Genomic DNA, 11,762 nt, shown 5'->3' on the forward strand with positions numbered 1-11,762 from the left:
TTCTTATGAGAGACTTTTTCATAGAAAATATCAAGACAACAGATAATTGCTTTTGAGTTCGCTAATATACAGAAAAATTATTTTCATCACAGTTTTGGTCCCAACTATTTCCTGTAATTGTTCTTTAAAAGGTTGAAATATTTCACTTTTTATTTTTTTTATGTTTTTTTAATCTTTAAAAATGTAAATTTAAAGTTATAACCACAACAAGAACGTTTGGTTAAATATTTAAATTTTCAAAATCGCCTCGTAAATATATGAATAGTTTGGTCTCTATACTTCAGTACAAAAATTTCCTAAAGCCTCTTACTTGTCTATCTATTGGAACACGTTCATGCAGTTTGACCATTTCGCTGCTTAGTTTTTCCTTAAATTTGTTTTTAGTTCTCTCTTTTCGGAATCTAATTGGCAAATTATTCCATTTCCTAGAAAAATTTCTGATCAGTGACCTGTCACTCCATTTGGATTGGCACTTATTCTTTGGAAAAAACTGGACAGTTCTGCAGTTTTTGGTCAATTCGTACTTTTCAAGAATCCTGAAAGAGGAGTTTTTGGTTTCTCGACTACTCTGTTTATATTGTGAGAGGAGGTCAAAAAATTTAAGAAGACAAACTTTTTTAATGAAAAACTCTGCTGGTAAAATTTTGTCTTTCAGTAATAGATCTCTTGCACTTCCCCATACTACTTAAGTGAAAAAAAACTGAGCAAAAAGAAATAATTTTTGAGTAATCTTTTCTAGCGAAATATTTAGGCAAGACCGTCTTAGGACTCCAAAAATTCAAAAAATTTGTATCAAACGTTTTGGAAATTTTTGAAAATTTAAGTTTTCTAGTGTCTACGATAGAAAAATTTTAAAATCTGGCCAAAGACCTCTTTTGAGAATCCGGGAACCAAGTAGCTTTCAATTTCTTCTGCAGTAAACCCTCTAACAGACGGGTCGCCTTATTACTGTAGGACAGGGTACCCGGACACCTCACCTATAAAAACTCTCATCACCGAAAAACTAATTTTTTGGTGAAACCAACTTTTTGTTCCAATCCCCACTTTAGTTGGGAGGGAGGAACTATATAATCAAATGGATTTTTTGTTCAGACAATTTTGGCCGATCGATTCATTCAACGTGGTATCATTAAAACGCAGGTACATCCTTAAATAAAAAATTAAAGATTTTTCATTTTCGTTTTTTTACAGGAAGTTATCGAGGTTAAAAGTTTTGTGACTATTCGACAGTTTTCTTTCATATTTTTAGTAATTTTTGCTATAACTTTGCACATTTTTGATATAATAAATTAAAACAAGTTTAAAAAACGGTCGAGTGTTTTTGTTTTCGTTACAGATAAAAGAGCATAGCCAAATTGTTTCAATGGAAGTTATTTGTTTAAATACTTTCATAAAATTTTCAAATTTCATACCTTTTCCATCAAAAACTGAACATAATAAGCTCTTTTGGCCCACTTTGTTGTAGTCCAGACTAAGTTTGCCTAAAATGAAGACCCAGATATTGCTTTAAAAACCTCATCAAACTCCAAAACAGAGCTTGTGGAAACTTGGCGCCTCACAAATGTCTTCTGGAATAAAAAGTTTTCAAGTTTTTGCAAATTTAACTCGATATTTATACAAAACGCATCATTGTTTTCTTAATATTTGAATTTTTTCGTTTAGTCTTATTTGCAAACATTTGAAAAACCTTGGTGGTTTGTTGGGTGCGGCAAAATCAAGGATGGGTTTGATATTTTCATTTTTTTCTACAATTAGAAGTTTTTTAATTTTTATTTTGGTGCTGTCTTTTCTTATAAAATAATTTGGTTTTTTTCGCTTTAATAGTAATTACTGACAATAATTTTGTTTGAATCCGTTAATGACAGCTCCCATTTACGTAAGTATGTGACCGAATGGAGATATAGTTTGATTTTAGGGAATCTAATGGCTTTGATGAAGAGTTCTATTAAACTTTAACTGAAGTCTTGCGTTTTGCCTTTAATTTTTTTTGCAGTCTGATTATTAAGTCTAACCCGTCAAAGATCCAAAAAGCTTCTTCAGGAGTTGTAAGTGAACTTGTATCATGCATTTGCATTCAGTTGTTACCTGATATCCCTTATGTCATTAAATATGTTTGTTTTAAGGAATTTTCAGTGATCTTTGAAATTGTCATTTTTTTTATAATATTTCTGTCAATATTCAGCTTATTCTGATTATAAACAGGTCAAACTTTCTGTCTTATAACATGCACACGATCTTGGTGTTTCCGAGGGGGAGCTGGTGAAAACAAAGTTTATCTCAAGTTTGAGAGACCCTGAGGCAAAATTAAAACTTTTTGATTGGATCAAAACTAAACCAACGATAACTGTTTTCTGAAATGACAGACACCCTACGTGCAGAAATCAAGCAATGGCTTTGTGAGTTCTTCAATCGGAATTAAACCGGTTATAGTGAAGGAATAACTGGGATACAAATTCAAAAAGACCTTCAGAAAACAAAGTGAAATTTTCAATGATAGTCAAGGCAATGATGGCTTGTGTAATAGATGAGGAGGTAATCCACGCAAAAGCAAGCAGAGACAAGATTTGAGCAAGAAATGTAACACCTGTGAAACGGTGGAGCAATTTGCGAAAATATGCAAAAGTGAAATCAACTCTCGTTGTGGTAAGTCCGACCAGCACAACAACTTCTTTGAGGAAGAGGGTGAGCTGTCTGGTCAAATATCTGCTTGAATTTAGTTGCGAATATACTATGCACGGGAAAACGTGTTAAACATTTCAGAGACATGGAGTACATTACAGTAAAATACCCTAAAGTAAAAATGAAAGTTGATACTGGTGCTGGTAGCCTTGTGTTATCATCATTCATGTGGACTGAGCTTGGGAAGTCTCAATTAGACGGAAAAATCAAACGTCCTGAGACGTATGATGGTCCTCAACGGACGCTTCTGGGATCACTAACATGTAATGTTGAATTGAACGGAAATAAGTATAGGCGACGACAACCTGCAGTTGTGCAATCTGACAATAAATTTGTACTACTTGGGGGCAATAAACTAACCCAGAAAGGCATCAACACAGTGTGCGATAAAAAACTACCTGCAGGCAAAAGATACAAAGAGCATGTGAAACTCATACCGCGATCACAGCAGATGTTTTGCAAGGCTAGACAGATACCTCTACAGCTACAAGACAGGGTCAAAGAGAGACTTGAGAGGATGGTGCGACAGGGCATCTTGGAGCCAGTGTAACCTGGTGGCGTCATAAATGCATCCCCAGAATATTGTCAGCGGAAGAAAAATGGAGTTCTAAAACTATGCGTGGAACTGAAAGTTAACATTAAAAGGCAAAATTATGGACGAGGATTATCCAATCCCAGACATGGAGACCCCTTTCTAAGATCTCCGTGAGGCCTACTGACTCATAAGACGCATATGCATATAATCAAATTGATTTTGACGAACATGCAAAAAAGATATGTACAACCAACACATCGCGAGGATTATTTCAGGTGTGCAGTCTTCCTCGGGACTTGACGAATTCTTCAACCATTCTCCAGAACTGCATCAAGTCAACTTTCAAAGGAATCATGGGTATGGACATCTGTCAAGGTGATGCACTGGTATTTGGAACAACAAAGAAGCAAAACGAGAAACGGATGCTTGCGGTCAAAAGTCGACTACGTGAGAAGATAATCACCAATATATTAAAACTCAACTCTAAACCAATCTCAAACAATAGTTCTTCGCGGTTACTCAGTTTCAAAGGAAGGAAAAGCACACGATTCTAAACATGTTGAGAAAAGTAAAATTGCAAAACCAATATAAGAGCAAATATGAAACAACTAGAGTCCTTTGTTGGCCTAGCAAAATTTTATGAACGAATGATACCAGATTTTGCTACAAAAATGTTACCTTTGAACGAAAGTCGGAAAGACGGTTTCAGATGGGAAAAAGAAGAACAAAACTCTTTCAAAAACATAAAAAAAGAGTTATGTACAAACCCATTTGTTCGGCTTTATAGCTTGACGAAATCAGCAACCCTGACAACAGACGCCTCTGAGAAAGCAATAGGCGGGTCTTCTCACAGGAAGGACATCCTGTGATCTATGTCTCAAAGAATTGATCACAAGCCGAATAAAATTACTCCAATACTGAGCGAGAGGCACTTTCAATCGTCTTTGTGGTCACAGGATTGAAGAAACTCCTGTTCGGAAGGATTTTCTCTCTACAAATAGACCACAAACCTCTCAAATTCTCTTTGCAAAAGACGAGGAAATTCCTAAAACATCATAAGGGTGATTTAACAGCGAAATTCCTGAGAGGAATTTTAGCGCTGATGAAGTTCAAACTCGAATTGAAATACACAGTCGGAATGCAGTTCCCTAACGCCAATGCTTTCAGCCGACTAGATTTTGATGACGACAACGGGAATAATCTGGCCTGCTTTGCTATCGACAATATCCATTTGTTGAATCCGACTTCGTGACGCAGTCACATATCAGAGCTGAAGTGGGATTGAATCGACTCTTCCAAGATGTCATCAAAATTAAAAGAATCGGAAACTGGAATCAGTTCTCAGAAGCAGAGTGCTCAGAGGCAAAAATGCGACTGCAATAGCAGTCCAAATGATAGCAAGGTGGCCCGGCATCAATCATGATGTTCTTCGATATGTTAGTAAATGTAAGGAATGCCAAGGAAACAGGCTTAGCCTGGGGAGAACAGTTTCTATTAGGCCAGAAGGAAAATACTGGGAAAGACTCTATCTTTATGTTGAAGTAAATTTTTTGAATATTGGCTACGAAATTGACTCGCTGCCTCAAATTTGTTCAAACTACAGTGAACCTAAACCATGAAATTGAGCGGTTAATTCGACCTTCCCACCATCAGTGACGACCTTAAACCATTTCGTTGATCCTCCCTATAGATGCCAATAACACGTTCTCATGTTGGGAGAACAAGGTGTTAAGTGCAAAACAACTGCAGTAGTACTTGCCATATACGGCAAGGTGAAGAACTTTTTCATACTAAAGATGTAAATTAACCAATATCAGTTTATCTATGTCTAGACGGTTTTGTAAATTTTCATACTGATAGTGACTATAAGTACCTGTAAAAATTTGTCCATTTAGGCCATTTTGAATTCAATTATCAAAATAATGAAACTCTTGTTACTCGTGCTCGAGACCATGACAGCCGGAACTTTCTGTGCGAACGCACATTACCGAGCCTCCTTTTTTGTTTAGGTTTCATCAGTGTGAGGAGACACTCATTGTTCTAAGTTGACTTGTGAAACCTAAACAAACAAGGAGACTCGGTAATGTGCGTTCGCACAGAAAGTTCCGACTGTGATGGTCTCGATCACGAGTAACAAGCTTTGGATCTATTCTGTTTCAACCCACACCCAGCCTAGTGAGCATAAATCTTTTATGACCCCCAGGCGCACGTGCTGTTTGCTTACATAGTTACGTGCTATATAACAACATCTAATTTGTAGCTGGGGGTCATAAAAAACACTGAAGGGGCCAAAACAGAATAGATCCCAAGAGTTTTATTATTTTAATTGTTTATCGGTTTTTGGGTGGTTTAAGTTTTTTCTTTAATATCCTAATATAGACCATTAGGCTAATTTTTACAACTGATGACAGGATTATGCGGTTGATATTAAACAAAAAGCGAGAATGAAAAGTGCTTGTTGCCAAATAAACGAAAGCAAACTTACAGAGAGGTGAGTAGGTCATCGTGACGTGGCCTTGGGATGGATCGATTTCCAATTCTTTGTCAAAGACATGCATCAAAACAGTCTAAAACACATGACAAAATTTTGTTTATACGGTTTTGAGTAATAAAAGTAAGCTTTTATTATATATATATATATATATATATATATATATATATATATATATATATATATATATAGAAATATAAAATCTAAGTGACGGGTTTGAGACGAACGAGCCAAGTCTGCACAGATCAGACCAACTTGGTGGCGCATACAGAGCGCAACCCACTGACAGAGATAGGAAGCTACCCTAAAGTCTGGACTGTAATCAATCTATTCTTCACATGCTCTGATCAGAGCGTTACGTTCGGTTTGCTTCGTTTGATCAGAGGACCATCTACCTTCTGCACATTCTGACCAAAGCATTATTGAATGGAGACCGGATAGATTGGTGGTATGGTCTACCAAGTCTGAGTATTACCTTTTACGGAGCCTGTATACTCTGATCGGGTCCCTTTCCAGAGTCTGGAATGACTACTGAGACAGTCTCTCCTCCTCCTCCTCCTCCTCCCCCCCCCCCCCAAAAAAAAAGTGTTATTATTAAAGTGCTGATAGACTGATGTTTTGAAAATACAGACATACTTCAGAGGCTAAAATTTGGAATAAGTTGTTAAATGTTTCTTTGTTGTGGGAAAAACACTTTATTCAACTCAGAAGGCGTGGAAACAGTACCGTCTGTTTTTTCTGAAAAGAAAACCTTACAATAGATGTCACCGCTTTTTCAGATTTTTTAGTCTATGTATTCCCAGTTTGCGACCAAAGGAAGTCTGCAACATCAGTTTGCAGCCACTAGTGCACAACCCCTGCAGGTCTGATGCCCCCTCTGCGCGCACAAGTCACTCTGCTCAGAGCCACTTTCGGCCTGGATGGTCTGGTACCCCATATGTGATCAGACCGTTCTGATCAGACCCGGGTTGGGTCGTGCACTTCAGCCTAGATGGTCGAGCAAAAATTCAGCATGCACATTTCAACGAGTCTATTAGAAGTCCAACGTTTAAGATTTGGGTGGAACTAATAGCGAATGTCAAGCGTAAAAAAAGATAAGCCGAGTTATTGGTCAAGTGTTTTGATCATATTTGATTTGTTAAATAGATTTTTAGCATAAAAGGATTGAGTCTATCTGAAAATGAAAAATTTCATTGCACGGATTCCTTTTCGCATGGGATTATTACTGGTAATTTAGTTGGCTAAAGTTAGCTTGTTGGTAGTTGACCTTTTCTGCTACCATGTCAATCTCCATTTAAACTATGGAATTATAGAAAATTTTTAATTTTCTGCACTTATCGGATTGTTCTTAACTTAATTTCATTGTTGCACAAACTTGACGTTCGTTTGCTAGAAGTATTCTGTTTTTCGCGTTCTAATAGTGTTGGCTGGCAAGTATGTTTTCAAAAAAAATGTTCACGGAAGTTGTTTGACTTTTTATTCTTTTAACTGAAGAGACGTCTTGTTTGTCGATTCGGATATAGATATTCTATATCGCGTAACATGTTGAACATGCAATTTGTAAACTAAAATGAGCTGGCTTACGCTTAAAATCATTCTGAGTCTTTCCTGAACAGAAATCTGGCAAGTTGATTTGACAAAGAAAATTTTTGTCCACATCGATTTTATTTTTTTTAAATAACCAGCAAGGTTTTTGGGGTCTTCCATGGACAGGCTTGCCAACTATTCATTTGTCGGCTGTATGGAAGTATAATCAGCATAGGGCTTTAAAATTGAGCGCGGGCTCTTTTCTTGACGTCATTGATAGGATTTTGGTCCTAGCACAGAGCCTTGCGGCATCCCAAAGCCAGAATTCCGAACAGTCTTTTGCTAACCCATGTAAAATATCTTTTTACTTAAAAAAATGGGGCTGACTGTCTCAAGTGGTTTCAGCAAGTGAGCCTTTCGGCGTTCCATTTTGTATTTTTTATAAGTATGCTATGACCAACAGTTTCGAAAGCTCTATTGAGGCCCACAAACAAACCAATGGCGCCTTTACTCACATGTGCTTCTTACACTTTCAACAAGATGAGCAGCACATCAATTGTTTCTCCAAATTCCTATTCCTTACGATATTCAATAATTTGTTATAAATTATCATTTTTGATGTATTGCTTCTTTTAACCCGGACCTGAGTGTCATTAAAAAACAGTACTGAATAATAAATACTCATAGTAAATTAATTCTGTTTTTTTTTCTATGCGCAGAGCTCTGATCAGGGCACTTATTAGACATTTCATGATAAATTTCAGAGTAAAATTCTGAGATTTTTCTGAACATCTTGAATCTCAGTTTCTGAATTCTTCCTGGACATAATGAATTTTTAACCTGATTTTTTACTGATTAGTATGAAAAATTAAAATCGGCCGTAACTTGGTAAAAAAAACTCAATGACAAAAATCAATTAATTAAACATATGGTTAATTGAAAGAATCCTGAATACCTATGGTACAAGTATAACTAATGGTAAACACTGAGTTGGTTTCCAAATACTGAGTTAGCTTCCATTTGGTAAATACTGACCCGGGATGCCGGTCATACAAAAATCCTGGTAATCATACAAGGTCATATATGATCCCCGGTAATCATACGAGGTCATATATGATTTGTATGATATCCTGGTAATCATACAAGTGTCATACAATTTTTTAAAGGACGTTTAAACGGCCCCAATTGTGACGCTTAGTTCGCATGAAGTAAGATCGATAATCATAACAGCTCATTTTATCCCAGTTATCATATTCAATTTTCCTGGTTGTCGTACAAGGTCATATATGCTATTTTAATGCTCAAAATTGGTGTCTCCCAAAAATTCAAAAAAATTTTCGATTTTTTCTGATTTTTCTATGAACAGTAGGAAAACGGAAAATCATACTAAACAGACAAAACTCATAAAAAATTTGCTTCTGCGTTTGGTCTGAACATAATGTGAGGTAACTTTACCCGTGGGACACAATGATTCAGTACTGATTTTACGTTCTACTATTGGATTATGATGAATCAGTACTGATTTACTATGGCACTCGGGTCCGGGAAGCTCATATTTCTGGAGTTTCTGGTTGTTTGTAAGAGAATTAAGTTTAATTTATCCTTTCATTCTTTGGTCTCTTAAAGGAACTGACTTTATGGACGCTTTTTTGGTATTTTTGGGAAACAAATCTCTTACTGTTTGTTTTGGTAGTGCACCTTATGTTAGGAAAAAATTTATGCGCACTTTTTTGCATTTTTCTTGAAAACTCAAATATTAGGTTATGAAGGATGCCTTTCACTCTCTGTGTCTCATGTTGCAAAAGTAGGTCTGTATTATCCATTTTTTATATCATTTTGCTTTGATAACCTTGTCCAATTCACAGTTCTTTGTTTGAGTTGGTTAATCCAAATTGCAGCTTGTAATAATCAGTTCAAAATTCAGCCTCAAAATCAAGAGCTAAGCTAAGGACATGAGATGCTTCAATGGCAGACCAGAGAGAAACACAATGCTTCATCTCAAACCTAACATCACTGGAAAAGACATTACCTTTCTACTTTTTCAATTTTAAGGTTAGTTTCAGTTTACTGATTAATCTTTTGGTTAGTAGTAAAGAGCAAACAATCAAAGACTTTATACCTCTAACGTAAACTTGTCGGCCGAGTCGTAAGTTGAGTCGGATTCATATTCCGAAAATTGAGTGAAGTGCTATCGGCATATTTATTGTCTTAACATACAAAAGACTGTTAACACCAAAAAAAGTTTCAGTTAGTTATTTTTCGTTTTGCCCCCCCCCGTAAGTTGCACCCCCAGTTACTGTTCACGTTCCGTTGCGTACTCATTGAATGGCGGCCGCCGTATTGGCCGACAGGGCGTTTAGCCGACAACCAAAAAATGAGAAATTTAGCCGACAATTTAAGTAAAATGAGCAATAAAACTTATTGTGAAGCTGTGATTGGTCAATTTAAAACACTATTTTGTAAGCGGATAAATATACCGCAGTTTTTTCATCAACTAATGTAACGAAGGTCTATCAACTAGTGTAACAAAGGTATTTAACCGCATCTGGCCATGCCTCGCGGGCCATGGCCATGCCTCAGCGGCCCATGGCCATGCCTCAGCGGCCCGTGGGACTTGATATGAATCTATCACAACCGAACTACTGATTTATGGACCAATGAGACTTTTATGACCAATTATGATAAAATTGTCGGCTAAATTTCCCATTTTTTCCTTGTCGGCTAAACGCCCTGTCGGCCAATTTTCCTAGCACCTCATTGAATATTCATTTTATAAACATATGGCACGTGCGTCCGGGTGTGCAGTACAGACGGAAATACAGAGTAATATGCAATACAGAATAATATGCAGAGACGGAAAAGATCCAAAATTTCAGATTGTGGTGAAGCAGGACAGCTCATTTATCATTTTATGCACGCATTTAACAGTTAAGGCGAAAACTTGATGAAAATGATTTTGGATAGCTAATTCTACGGAAGTAATGAGAATAGTTCTCTAAAGTTTTATATATAGTAACGTGGTATATAACAACGGATAATTTCTAATTGGGGGCATAAAAACACTGGGGGGGGGGGCAGAATAGATCCAAGGTTTTATCAGTTACCTTCATAGCTTCGAGATCTGTGACGTATCCGCGTCTCATTGGATAAGTTAAATAGACGAATCTGTTGTCCAATGCCTCTTGTCCGACGTAGGTTTCAGTGCCTGATCGCGTTGTGCCCACTACATTAGGAATCACAATACTCGGAACGTTATCACCTGAAAACACTGATAAAATTATGCCGCAAAATGATAATTTTAGGATCATAGCTTTTTTGTTTCGGCCCCCAGCTTAGCGGGCACAAAGCTTAACTACAGTTAAACTAGACATTATTGAAATGATGCCTAATTTTAAATAAATTGAGGAAAAAAAGCTTCCGCACTACTAATTGAGGATAAAGAAGACAAATTTGAAATGAGCACTTGGATGGAAGGATGAAAGGATGAAAGGATGAGAAATTTTGAGAAATTTTGGTTTCTTGGAAATGAAAGGATGGCTTTTGAGAAATTTTGGTTTCTAAAGTGGATCTGAAGTAATTAATAATTAAATTCGAGATATGAGCTTCAGGTTAACTTAACGTGTGACCGTTTTCCACAATAGGCCACAAAATACGTTTTGCAACCCTAAAAACTAAAGCCTATCAGTTAACATTGAAATTGGAAATGTTATAATATTTAGTTGAAGTTGTTACTTTAGGTTATTTCAGAGCATCATTTCTCTCTTTTTTCATATTCTTTCTTAGTCTTGTGTTTGTTAATCTAATTTTCAATTAGACCATGTTGAACAGTTTTGACTATTCAATTTTCGGTCGGATTTTTAAATCCAATTGTTGACGATTAAGTTGGTTTGAATTCGGATTCAGATAAATAGGTTTTTGAAACTATTATTTTTCCCATTCGTCAAAATGCCGTTGAACTCAAAGAAAGAAAGAAAGCTAACCAGCATAGCCAACCTTCACAAATCCAGTTCCGAAGTCAATAACTACTTTTTTCTGAAAACTCAATTTAGCCAGAGCAAAAGCCGCAATTAAAATTTTGAAAGCTACGATCATTTTAGTTCTTTATCAAATGCAACGCAGAATTTATAGAAGGTTTTTGTAATCAGATTTTATATCAGAACATTACAGCGAACTTTTTGCTTTATCAATGGGTTCACATAGTTTGATTTTCGCACGCAGGTGAGTTTTCAAAAGTTCAGAAGTTGAGTTTAGCTTTTACTTTAACAATGTACCAAAACTACTGTATCTAGTTATAAACATTTAAAATAAATCAAAAGCAACGATTAACAAACTTACAACGTTTAGAACTTCTCATCAAAATCAAAATATTAATCAGATGTACGGCATAGAACTAAAAAAAAAACTCGATATTCGATATTATTGAAGTTTTTGCTGTTTTGTAAAAAAAGTGCGCTTTTGGCTTTTTTTAATGAACGACGGCACAGAGTCTTTAAAGCTACAAAATTAGTTGAAACTATTAACAGAACGTTG

General features: G+C 36.2%; 1 protein-coding gene across 1 annotated transcript in view; it reads right to left on the bottom strand.

The window, feature by feature from the left end:
- Window positions 1-11,481, bottom strand: part of LOC142350655 (uncharacterized) — a 33,172-nt gene extending 21,691 nt beyond the window's left edge. Inside the window, exons 1-3 of the mRNA XM_075402565.1 lie at window positions 11,213-11,481; window positions 10,337-10,491; window positions 5,700-5,781 (exon numbers count right to left, since the gene is read on the bottom strand). Of these exons, the coding sequence (XP_075258680.1) occupies window positions 5,700-5,781; window positions 10,337-10,491; window positions 11,213-11,324 (349 nt within the window). The 5' untranslated portion in view covers window positions 11,325-11,481. The remainder of the gene's footprint in view (window positions 1-5,699; window positions 5,782-10,336; window positions 10,492-11,212) is intronic.
- Between the last annotated feature and the right edge of the window lie 281 nt (window positions 11,482-11,762).

The sequence above is a fragment of the Convolutriloba macropyga genome, chromosome 12 (genome assembly GCF_964194025.1).
Source record: "Convolutriloba macropyga chromosome 12, txConMacr16.3, whole genome shotgun sequence".
NCBI lineage: Eukaryota > Metazoa > Xenacoelomorpha > Acoela > Convolutidae > Convolutriloba > Convolutriloba macropyga.